At 42.0% G+C, this 12,952-nt stretch overlaps 1 protein-coding gene across 2 annotated transcripts in view; it reads right to left on the bottom strand.

The window, feature by feature from the left end:
* LOC121927535 (dimethylaniline monooxygenase [N-oxide-forming] 2-like) overlaps positions 1 to 12,952 on the bottom strand; it is a 53,665-nt gene that overhangs the window by 16,285 nt on the left and 24,428 nt on the right. For both annotated transcript variants that reach the window (XM_042461221.1, XM_042461222.1), the window contains exon 5: positions 11,118 to 11,317. In XM_042461221.1, the coding sequence (XP_042317155.1) occupies positions 11,118 to 11,317 (200 nt within the window). The remainder of the gene's footprint in view (positions 1 to 11,117; positions 11,318 to 12,952) is intronic.

Below are 12,952 nucleotides of genomic sequence, written 5' to 3' on the forward strand. Positions count from 1 at the left end.
CCTTAGATTCTACAATCAGGCAGGGTTCATTTGGTCACACCAGCTCTAAAAATATTCCACAGTAAAGTTATAGCCCAGATCCTTTATGGTGCTGCTGTGTGGGGATGGGATGATTCCCAACTGGTCAAACTGGAGGCCCTCCAGAATACATTTTCCAAAAAATTGCTTATACTTCCACCTGGCACACCTGCAGCTTTCGTTTGGGCAGAGGTTGGCTTCCCTTCCATCAGAGCTCGTATTCATTTCATTTTATTTAATTACTGGAAATCTGTAAAAGATTCTCTGGTTAAGGTTTTTCCTAAGTTATGTTTCCACCAACATTTACCAAGCTGCAAAGTTTGGAGATTAAGATACCATAGGTTGCTTGAATCATATCCCGCTCTAATTGAAAACGCTTCTATCTGGAATTCAAGAGAGAAGCTTCATGAATACATTTTTAACCAGGGTGTGTATCTGGATAGACAGGCTATGAACAATTCAACATTTTCCAAATGTTGAGATTATATAAACTGGACCACCAGATGGCTGCTTACCTAGGGAAGCCTACATTCCCAAAGCTTAGGCAGGCTTTTACAGCTCTCCGTTTTCAAATAATGCCCTCAGCCATGATTGATGGCAGATATTCACACACACCTAAGGAATCCCGTTTATGTATTTGTGGAGCTTCAGAAATCGAGTATTTGCCTCATTATCTGCTTTTTTGCTCACTATATACTGATCCAAGAACTAAATTTATGGGACCTATTCTGTCCAATTTACAGTCTAATACCACTTCTGAAAATATTTTTTATCTCTTGTCTGATATAGATTCTAAGGTAACTTATAAGGTTTCATTGTTTGCCTTAGCAGCAATCAAAATTTGGGCAAGAGTTATAGCGGACATTGCAGTTGATTGCCATGGGGATGATCTTATCTAATTTTAGTTGTTTTTAATGTTGCTTTAGTTAATTGTCTGGAATTTTATTTTGTTTAATGTATAAAATTTGGATGTTAGTTATTTGATGGAGCATTTTGTAATATTGAATTTTTGTCACCGGTTTTACATATTAATCATGCGAATGGTCTTTGGCTTAAGCATTAATAAAAATGATTGATTGATTGACCTATGAATAATAAATATGATCTCATTAGGTTTAATTCAACTCCTACAAATAAACCATCCTCATTTGTGAACAATTTTTTACTTTTTATTTTTTGACTTACATATAACACTACACCTTTTTTCTTTTGTCTCCTGTTGAGACATATTCCATTCCAAGTTTTGAGTTTTTTTAAATATTTAACATCCTTTTTATTAGTGTGTGTCTCCTGTGTACACACAATAGCTGCTATTTGTTTTTCAATGTAGTGAAACACATGCTTTCTTTTTGATCTTGAATTTAAGCCCTTCACATTCCAAATAATTAAATTTATTCCTATTCCTTCTGTTATTCCCTGTAAATTAGTATCTGTACCTGTCAAATAACCTAAATCAAAGTTTTAGAGCAGTGGGGCTACCTCTTTTTTTTAAATTCTTTAAAAATTTCCATCATGAAATAAAACTTATTGTGTTTTACTTATATATGGTACTTCATAACAAGTAAAATATCAAGCCTTCTTTTACATCTTTGGTCCTCCCTATACAAGAATATATTACTGGTCTTACTATCTAGTACTTCCTTAACTTTCCCTGATAACAATGTATTCTAATAATAAGTTTTACTGCCATTCAAGTCTTATTTGCCCTCTCACAGTGGTATGTTGACCTTATATCATTTAACAAACCTCTATAATTTGCTAGTGTATATCTCACATCCTCTTGACGACCTTTTTAGTATTTGTTTTCCTTTTTACTCTTATTCAAACATAGAATCCTTTAATCGTCAAATAGAATAGTTGAAAATTTTCCCTTTTTAGCCCTCATATAATCAATAAAGAGTTTCCAAATTGTCAAAAGCTCACTCTTTGATTTCCCTTTTAGCAATAAAGTCAGACAGTCCAATTCCATATAATCGTATAATTTAACTAACCAGTGCTGTTTAGTTAGTATTGTTTTGTTTTTCCATTCCCCCCGCATAAAGAATTCTGGCTGCAGTGACCAAATAAAAAATAAGTTTTCCAAATTTCCTTTCCACTTCAGTTTGATCCACCATGGTCAACAGATAAAGTTTAGGGTCTTTTCTGAAATTTGTATTTAATATTTCTGCCATAACTGTATGTATTTCTGACCAAAAATTTAATGCTTTATCACAAAGCCACCAACAGTGGTAACATGTGCCGTCGTCCTTCCCACACTTCCAACATTTATTATTATTGCTCTTATTGATTTTGGCTAAAACATGTGGAGTCAAATGCCACCTATACTGCATCTTTATCAGGTTCTCTCTCAGGTCCAGATTCTGTGTGTACTTCATTCTTTTCCTCCAGTTTCTTTCCCATTGATAGGGGCTACCTCTTTTTGAGTATTGTTTTTTCTTTTTTGTTGTTCTTCCTCTTCTAGTCCTTCCTCTGAATTTTTTTCACTCTCGCTTCTATCTATGTTTGTCTTTTCTAGTCCCACCTCTTCCTCCTGAATCTTTTATATACACCACTATATCTCAAGGTAGCTTTCTTTCCTTTGCTACAATTGAGTTTACCCTAAAAATTCTGTCTATTTCTATTTCCATCCTTTCTTCCTCAAATTCTAAAAATTTTGCTAATGCTGTTGTCACAATGTCATATAAATCTTCATTTGCCTTTTTTGGAACTCCTCTTAGTTTCACACATTTCTCTATTTTTTAAATCTGACAAGTTAATTGTTACAGCATCTTGTTGTTGTACAGTGGTGCCTCGGGTTACGAAATTAATTCGTTCCGTGGCACCGTTCGTAACCCGAAAAGCCTTCGTAAGCCGAATTGCCATAGGCGCTAATGGGGAAAAGCCGCGATTCCGTGCGAAAAAGCCGAAAAAAGCACCAAAAGTTTTTTCGTAACCCGAAAAAACATTCGTAACCCGAAACAATAATTCCCTATGGGATTTTTTCGTATCCCGAAAATTTCGTAACCTGGGTATTTCGTATCCCGAGGTACCACTGTATGTCCATTACTACCTTTGTAATGGCATATATATTTCCCAGTTTCTTCTTATTTCTTTTGTATAAGTCAACCTTAGCACAGTCTGGTCAGGAACTAGGAGTTAGGAGACCGTCCCACTAGTTCTGCATTACAGTCTGATGATAGCTGTCTGTTATCTAGGTATTTAGTGTTTATCCATAGAGGCTCCCAGAGATTTTGTCCACTCCTCTCCACTGCAAAAGGGATGGCTCACTCTCTGGTGATTTCAGAGCCATTGCCAAGCAACCTGTGGTTTATAAATCTTCTGTTTCTTTCATCTGTTTGCTTTATACCCTCTCTTAGCATCACGATATTTTGATAGATTAGTAGCTATATGATTCAACTATCCCATTCCACATGCATCTAACCACGGGTAGTTGAATCAGTGGATATGGAAGGCTGACTGTACATTGCCTCTCCATTGATGCCCCCTTGTCGTGGGGGAGAGGCTTGCATACCCTAATGAAATTGTGAGCTATGCTGGCCACTGGTAAGGCCTCCCATGCCAGACAGGTCACAACCGAAGGGTCTGATCAAGAGCGCCAAAGGGCAGGATAGGCTTTCTAGCCTTATGTCAACCATACTAGGAGAAGGAAAACTCTAATCCCAAACCAGGGCGATGGTGCTCGTATAACCCTGTAAGATCAACCATCTAAGAGAAGGAAACTCTAATCAAACCTACGACCCAAGGACCTCGCTGCTACTGTCATGCTTGTCAAGGCCTCAGCAGATGAACCTCTGGTTTAAAGGGTGCGGCCAGTTCTGTGCACGCTGCACTCCACCAGAAAAAATACATTGCACAGGCTTGAAGGATACATCCAACTTCCGAGAAAGCCCTGTAGTGATAGGCAAGGAATGAAACGGCAAGTGTAAAGATGCACTTGAAGCCGCAGACCCAACCCTGCATGCAGGCAGTTCAGGACTTTGGTTGCTTGAGAATGATCCGGGGGATGACAATCTTGTTCAGCAGCATCCTGAATGACCAAGCAGCCTTTTTCAAGGAGAGCACTGCTTGCTCCATATGGAGAGGGGCCTAGAAAAGGTGGCCTAAGAAAGCTCATTCCCATCTACCAAATCGGCTAGACGCGGCCAACAGGCATCTTCTGATGCGGTCAAACAAAGACAAAGAAACAAAGGCACACACCAGATGGTCAAACACTAATCACAGATAAAGCTTACATTCTGAACCGATGGGCTGAACATTTCCAAAGCCTCTTTAGTAGTCCTGAGTCCAAGACTCAGCTATTCAACATATGACACAACAACCAATGAAAAATGAATTGGACATAGCTCCCACTTTGGAAGAGACCCTTAAGGCCATTCAACAGATGAAAAATGGCAAGGCAGCCAGGATTGATGGAATTCCACCTGAAACTTGGAAACATGCAGATCATGTACTCCATGCTAAACTCCATGAACTCCTTGTAAGTTGCTGGGAAAAAGGTGAACTGCCATCAGATCTCCGAGATGCAGTCATCATCACCCTGTATAAGAAAAAAGGAGCAAAATCCGATTGCTCCAACTATCGAGGTATAACACGACTCTCTATCGTCGGAAAAATCCTTGCAAGGATACTCCTGAACAGATTAGTTCCTGCTATTGCAGAAGAACTTCTTCCTGAAAGCCAATGCGGCTTTAGAGCTAATAGGAGCACTACAGATATGGTATTTGCCCTTAGACAACTGCAAGAGAAATGTAGAGTGCAGAACAAAGGACTCTATGTAACATTTGTCAACCTCACCAAAGCCTTCGACATTGTGAGTAGAAAAGGTCTGTGGCAGATCCTGGAATGACTAGGATGCCCCGCCCCAAATTCCTCAAAATGATTATCCTGCTACATGAAGGCCAGCAAGGGCAAGTTAGATAGGGCGATGCTCTTTCAGAGCCCTTTCAAATAACGAATGAAGTGAAACAAAGCTGTGTTCTCACTCCAACTCTATTTACAGTCTTCTTCAGCATGATGCTCCAAAGGGCTACAGCAGATCTCGAAGAAGAAGACGGCATTTATATATGCTATCATACTGATGGTAGCCTGTTTAACTTAAGCCATCTGAGGGCTCACACTAAGACTCTAAACTATCTAGTCCGTGAGCTGCTTTTTGCTGACGATGCTGCCCTCGTTTCCCATACGGAATTAGCTCTTCAGTGCCTAACATCCTGCTTTGCAACAGCTGCAGAGTTCTTTAAGCCAGAAGTCAGCCTGAAGAAAACAGAAGTTCTCTACCAGCCTGCACCTCAGGAAGAACACTACCATCCCCACATCACTGTAGACAAATCTGTGCTTAAGTCCGTTCAGCAGTTCACCTACCTGGGAAGCATCATCTCCTCAGACGCCAAGATTGTTAAAGAGATCGATCACAGATTAGCAAAGGCATATAGTGCATTTGGAATGCTTCACAAAAGAGTCAGGAGTAACAAACACTTGAGATGAAGCACCAAAATCAGTGTGTATAGAGCCATTGTACTGTCTATTCTCCTTTATGGGTCTGAAACATGGGTCACCTATCGTCAACACCTACGACTCCTCAAACGCTTTCATCATTCATGTTTACACACAATTCTAAATATACACTGGATTGACAAATGTTGCTGTCCTTGAGCAAGCAGGTATCACTAGCATTGAGGCCATGCTATTGAGGAAGCAGCTGCACTGGGCAGGACACGTTTCTAGGATGAAGGACCATCGCCTCCCAAAAATAGTATTCTACGGTGAACTCGCCACGGGTCAGCATAAGAGGGGCGCTCCAAAGAAGAGATACAAGGACTCCCTGAAACAACATCTCAGGCTTGGCCAAATTATCACCAACAATGTTCCGCCCTGGCCTCGCACTGAGAGGCATGGAAACGCACTATCCATGATGTTGCAGCCTTTTTTGAAAGCTCACGCCGAACGAGTCTCAAAGAGAAACGACAATACAGAAAGAACCACACCCCAGAAACATCACCGAAGGAGACTTTCTGCTGTGCTTTCTGCAACTGGACTTGTTTATCTTGGATTGGCCTTTTTAGTCATCAACACGCTTGTAGAAAGTGCGGGATGAGTCCTTCCTGAATCTTCGTTCGCAAAGTAAAGCCAGAGAGAGAGTTTTCTCTAAGTCTTGTGTTTTGTTTTTCAAATCCTTTACTTCTTTTTTTATTTGTGTAATGTCACCTGTTATCTTTTCTATTTTATCTCCTATCTTATCTATCTCTTTCCTTACCTCCTCCTTTATCTCTTCTCTATTGTCTCGCATTTCCTGTCTCATTTCTGATTTGAATTTTTGGAATTCTTCCAATAGGTGACCTTTTTGTAATCCTACGTCTATTTGTTTTTCCCGGTGATTCAAAAGATGGTCTTCTTTCCGACTGCATGTTTATCAAAGTTTGTCTATATCTTCTTGTATTGTCTTCTACTCATTATATTTTCTTTCTATCTTCTATTTATTTCGAAGCTCTCTGACCTTGTTCACTCTCCTTTCCCCCACTTTTTTCTCCCTGTATTTATTTTCCTTATTTACCAGACACAAGAAAACTAGAAAGCGAACATACAATGTATATTTTTAACTGAGTAACAATTACCTCTTTATGTTCTTGTTTACCTCTTTTCAACTTTCAATACTTCTTTCTTAGACCTTACTTGGTTGTCATTTAATCAACAAATACGATATTGCCAAACAATGCTTTTTGTCTCTTTCTTTTTTAAATACTCTTTTCCTATCTCAGGCTGCTGGGCCCACTATGACTGGTCTGGTTTTCCCCTATCCAGTCATTGGCAAAGAGCTCAAAGACTTTGGCTCCTACAGTCCATCGGGTCATGGTAGAAGACACATACTTCTCTACCTTTCCTGTGGACTGGAGCGAGCCCTCAGCAAGCCATTCTTCAGACCTTCTTTACCAAGAAGGTCTTTTAACTAGCTCTTGGATTTTCCTGCTAGTAAGTTCTTTGCCAATCACAACCTGTGTGCAGGCCAAAGTCACACAGGTTGTTATCGTGGGTCTCTCTCACCTTAGTAGCTTTTTTGTTTAGTTCAAGTTTAAAGTTTCAGTTTTTCCAATGTTCACTTTCCTTTTTAAACAGTGTTCCTTTGGCTAAGTGATAGACTCACAACAGCGCTTAATGTGGATTCGCACCTTTGAGATTTCCACTGCCTCATTTCCCGCAGGTGCCAGCCCTCTCTATCATAGGTGAAGGAGCTGAGTATCACTCCAATCCTTTGGTCTTTGCCTGCTCCTCCTGTGCCATGCCATGCCTGGGGTTGCTGCTGCCACCACCACTGTTGTTATGTGCAGTGTAGAGGTTTTTTTTAATGCCCTCCCTCTCGGCATTTGCTGCTCCTCCTCTGCCGCACTGCACCCAGGGTTGCTGCTGCTACCGCTGCTGTTGTTGTGTGCAGTGTAGAGGGGGGGTTTATGCCTTCCCTCCTGGCATTTTCTGCTCCTCTTCTGCCGCACCATGCCCGGGGTTGCTGCTGCTGCCATCACTGTTGAACTGCTCCTCAGCTTTTGAAGGCTGTGGAGTGATGGTAAGTGTGGCAGAGCAGGCCCTTTGCTGCCTGAGCTCCTCATCAGCTTTTGAAGGCTCTGGAGTGATGGTGGGTGTGACAGAGCAGGCCCTTTTCTTCTCTGGACATCTCCAAAGGTGGCTGGACAGCTATGTTCTGAGGATCTTGCATTGAGCAGAGGGTTGGACTTGATGGCCCATAGGACCCCTTCCAACTCTATGGCATGTTACAGACCGCCCATTTGGGGCGGCCTGTAACCAGCCCTTTCCCTGCCAGATCGGGGCCTCAGCTGCCACAACAGCAGCCTCCGAGGCCCCAATCTGCTGCTTTCCAGGCTGCGGGGAAGCTGCAAAAGGCCGCTTCCCCGCGGCCTGGAAAGGGGTGTCCTTGGGGCTTCAAGCCTCAAGGACACCCGGCAGCAGCGGGGAGGAGGAGAAAGGGGCTGCTTGGCCCCTTTCTCCTCTGCATCGCTGGTGCAGCCATGTAAAGGCTGCGCCCAGCGACGCAAAGCTGGAAGGAACTCCGAAATGGAGCTCCTTCCGGGGCTGCAGAAAGGGCGCCCTAGGCGCCCTTGCGCAGCCCCACTACGTCTCACGACCACGCCGCCCCGTTTAGAGGCGGCGTGGTCGTGATGTAGTCATGGCAGCGCCCGTGTGCATAGGGCACCGCCATTTTGTACAGACTCAGTCCGTACTAGGGTTAGGGGCGTCAAGAAGTGATCCCCTTCCTAACCCTAGCACGGACCCAGTCCGTACTTTTATGCCCGTTTGTAACGGGCCTATGATTCTATAATCACTTCAATACAGAATCTATCTAGTGCCATTCATTAAATCTTAGAGGAATATTTCTCAAGGCTTTGAAAGTGTAAGCAAAGTTTTTAAAGACTGAATCAAAGCCCCCAAAAATGCATTGCCCATACACCTACAAAGCCAGTGTGAGGATTCAAACCATTGTATTACAGTTCCATTATATACATCTTGTATGAATTCCTCAGAGGATCCTACAGTCTTATCTTTCCCAGGGCCAGCCCTGCCATTAGACTGAGTGAGAAATTGCCTTAAGTGGCAGGACAATAGCTAATTCCTTACTCTTCCCCTATCGTCCATCCTGGCAGGACCTCTGCTGCACTTAAAGGTGTTGCTGCTGCTGCTGCTTCCGCTCACTTTCCAATTCCCACCACCCTAGAGCACTCACCCTCTACCCAGTGCAGCTGAAAGGTGAAAAGGTGGGGGTGATAGCATCACCTGCCCAATCTTGTGATGCTGTAGCAGAAGGAAGAAGAGGACACAGAATTAGCACCTGTGTCTCTCAAACCAGAGAAGAAAACAGCAGCAGCAACAGTGTCCAAACTACCTATTTGCAAGAACGTGGTGGAAGATTCATGTCCTCATCACCTCAAAGGCATTAAGGAAATTGTTGCTGGGGTGTCACAATTGGGGCCTCCTTCTTGTGGGGGAGCTGTAGTATAGCTAAGACCTCTTCTTTGATGTAAGTATAGACAATGGCCCTTATCACATGGAGGGTTTTGCAGCTCTGATCTGAAGCCACTGGAGGTCCAACCATGCGAATTCACATTAAAACGTGATGTATTATCTCACGTGATTGCTTTCTATGGGGGGTCATTCCAAGGCGGATCCACAGTCAGTCCAAAGTGACTCCTGATTATTGTGAGTTTGGTAACAAGCGAATTCACAAAAATTGTTTCCAAGCTCACTTCGATTCCAATCCAAATTGGTTTGGTGTGGAATGCAACTTTGTTTCCGTCCTAGTATACCCCCCCCCAAACCTCCAAGGTCCCACATACTGCGCTGCAATTTTACCCCATTTGTTTCCAGTGCTCCTTCAAGAATGGAGGCTGCATAATATTTCAATAATAATAATAATAATAATAATAATAATAATAATAATAATTTATTACTTTTAAAATAATAATAATAATAATAATAATAATAATAATAATGTTATTAGTCTGCTGTGGCACCAGAGCTGTCTGGCAGAGAAGGCTCAATGTCTCATGACACTATAGTTCCCAGAATTCCATAGCACTGAGCCAGGACAGTTAAAGTGGAGTCAAACCGGATTATTTCACCAGTGTGGATGCAATCTAAGAGAAGGCAACTGTTACAAAGGGAAGGAGAGTGGATTGGATTCAGGGAGGTGGTATTTTAGGGAGCATGGAGAATAATGGAAACAAAATCATTTCTGCACTCCTCCAAAATGGGTCTCCTTCAGATCCAAAGGATTTACTTCCAAGTTAACCTGCAGCTTCTACACTGATTATTTTGAAGTGAAAGAAATTTATTATTATTATTATTAGTAGTAGTAGTAGTAAAATTTTCTTTTGCTGGTGATACATTCAGATGAAGCAGAGGGCATGTAGGGATAGGTGACATTCCCTATTATTCATGTGAGGCTAGCATTCACATGAAACTGGAACCAGGAAGTGGCCCCCTTCTTCACCTCGGAAGTGCAAAGGTTCACGATGCATTCAGAGCACCACTAAGCATGTGCAAGGGTCCCAACTGAATTGTTGAATCTGCATGATATGTACCGGTGTGGTAATTTAATGTGCACTCGCTCCGCTTTGACTCAGGAATCACCACAATTTCATTCTTCACGTGTGATAATTCATCACGTGAATTGCCTTGGATTCGAATTGACTCTGTTTCCCCTTCACTTTGAATTGGCTCTGGGTTGGAGTTCCAGTCTCAAGTGTGATAAAGGCCCATGTGCTACCTACTTTTCTTCAGGGAGGATGCCAGTGTTGATTCATCCCTCCTACGTTTTTTTTTGGGGGGGGATACCATGGCCACCTTCTTTAGGGGGAGGACCACTGGCATCTTCTTTTTCTCTAATGCAGCTGATACTGCTGCCACAATCTTCCCTCTCTTTCTCTTTTTAGGATAGCATGCACTGCTGCCTTTTTCTCCTCAACCTATTTCAGCATAAGGGAGAGACCCTGAATGATGTTGGGGGCACGCTTCATATCCTGTCTCAGGCAGGGGAAGAACTTAGGCTGCCTCTGTTCTTTCTATCCATTTTATGTTTACCCAAAGAAATAAAAAGTGACAGGATATGAATGCAGAGACATAAGACAAAGTAAGGATTCAGTCTAGCTCACATATGCTTACAGATAATATCCTTCCTTAGAGATCTTTAAACAGAGGCTAGATGGCCATCTCTCGGGGATGCTTTGATTAAGATTTCCTGCATGGCAGGGGGTTGGACTGGATGTCCCTTGTGGTCTCTTCCAACTCTTATGATTCTATGATTCTATAAGTACAATTTGCACAAGGTATAACTTGCACGCTTCCTTTTGCTTAAAGTAAGAATGTCATTTGAGATAATATCACCAATATCATCCTCATTCTCACCATGGTGTTATGGTGGAGAGTCAAAATTCAACATGGTCCAAAGCCCCATCTTTTTAACTGTTGAACTTTAGGAGCATTCATTAGATTTACCTTGTTATACCTTATAATAGTTATGCCAACAGACACAGGACAATGCCAACAGACATGGGACAAATCAGGCCTCATAGGAAGCAAAATGATCCCTTAAATACCTGTTTTGTGGCACCAGGCCATAGTTTTCATGATTAAACCACTGGTTCATCTTTTGTTCTGTCACCCATTGCAAAAGAAACCAAGGGAGGGAGTTCCGGATCACATTGTTGAAGCGAGTGTGAAAGATGGTATCCCAGGGATAGCCTTTCTCATTCAATCGGCTCATTACCCAGGAGCCACTTCTGGTACTGATGAAGACCTGCAAGGCAACAAGGAAAGCTTATATAGAAAGGTGGCCACTCTTCAAATTGCTAGCTTGAACCTATTTCCCCCTATATATCATGTACAGCCTCAATTTCCAGAAAACATTTGTGAAAAGGACAAGGGTTCTTGAATTATTTGAAAATGGCCAACATTTCCTACTCATTACTACTCAAAAACCTCATTTTCTTTTCTTTTACATTTTTTAAAACATCTGGTCTGAGAAAAAGTTTTGCACTACTTGAAAACATGTGCACTACATTGTGTACTTTGGTTCTAATGAAGACAATAACTATCCCATTAAATATTGAAAATATTTGTGATGCACTTGCGACACCAACAGTACAAAGTTTTCAAGAAACACCCTGGAATGAACTAAAGGAGATCTGGCTTTAGAAACTCATTTGATAAATTCCTGTTTGTCTTTGATGTCTGCTTTTCTCAGTTGTGTTTGACTTGAGCTGTTTTATAACTGTTTAGCTTCAGCAATGTAGCAAGCAATGTGCTCTGAAAATATTTTCAGGAGATCATCTGCACAACAACAACAACAGCAACAACATTGTGCCTTTCCCCCATTTTGGTATTCAAAGCAATTTACAATAGATAAAACAAAAAGTACTGGGATCTGGTCATTTAGATTAGGAATGGAAATGGACCAGACTAATGGGATTATACCCTCCACCAATGCTAATCCAGGCTGTCAACTTTACTTTCAGTATGAATGCTATTTTTTCCATTTTGGAAGGGTCTATAGGTATTCCAGAAACAGCATGTGAGGCAAAATATAAGAGATGTTCTAGGTTGAACTGTAAAGAGCAATGAACTGGTTTAAAAGATCCTCCAGGCATGTAGGGGCTGTACAGACAGCCCCTAAGGAGCGGCAAGATGCCGCTCCTTTCCTAGCTGGATTGGGGCTGTGGCAACTGCATGCTGCGGTCCCAATCTGGCCTTTCTGCAGTGCAACAAGGAGCTGCAAAAAGTGGCTCCTTTTTGCGCCGTGGAAAGGGTGCCATAGCTGCTGGTGCTGCGGGCTTTTTGACTTTTCTTTGGCACAGCACGTGTGCACACTGCCCCAAGGGAGCGCTGTGATGTCTCCCACCATGTGGTGGGGCACATAGCATCACACCAGCATGGGAGTGGAATTGGGGCATCACTCCGCCTTGATGCTGGCGTTTATTGCTAGTTTGTACAGCCTCTAACTCTCTGTAGGATTTTAAAGGCTGATGTTATGTGAGGTATAAACTTTCTGTATATCTGCTTTCTCTGATATGGTGGAGAAGCTATTATCATGCCCTCAAATCCTCTTTTTCCCACTGGTCCCACATACACTGGCCTTGTTTGGTAAGGTGCTTCGATCTATTCTTTGACTATCCTTTATGTAGTAATGTCACCTCCCCCATTGGCTTCACTTGGTTTGGTGTCACCCGGTGTGCCAAAATCAGCGTGTCCCCCTCCCATTGACCTCCTCCTATTACCCATATAAAATCCTTAGCAATTTTTTTGTACAAATGTTACTCATAAATTGTAATTCCTGTATATTAGTCTCCTTTGGGAGAGGCGGGGAAACATAAATAAAATTTTATATTATTATTATTATTATTATTATTATTATTATTATTATTATTATTATTAT

Source organism: Sceloporus undulatus, chromosome 4, assembly GCF_019175285.1.
Source record: "Sceloporus undulatus isolate JIND9_A2432 ecotype Alabama chromosome 4, SceUnd_v1.1, whole genome shotgun sequence".
Lineage (NCBI taxonomy): Eukaryota > Metazoa > Chordata > Lepidosauria > Squamata > Phrynosomatidae > Sceloporus > Sceloporus undulatus.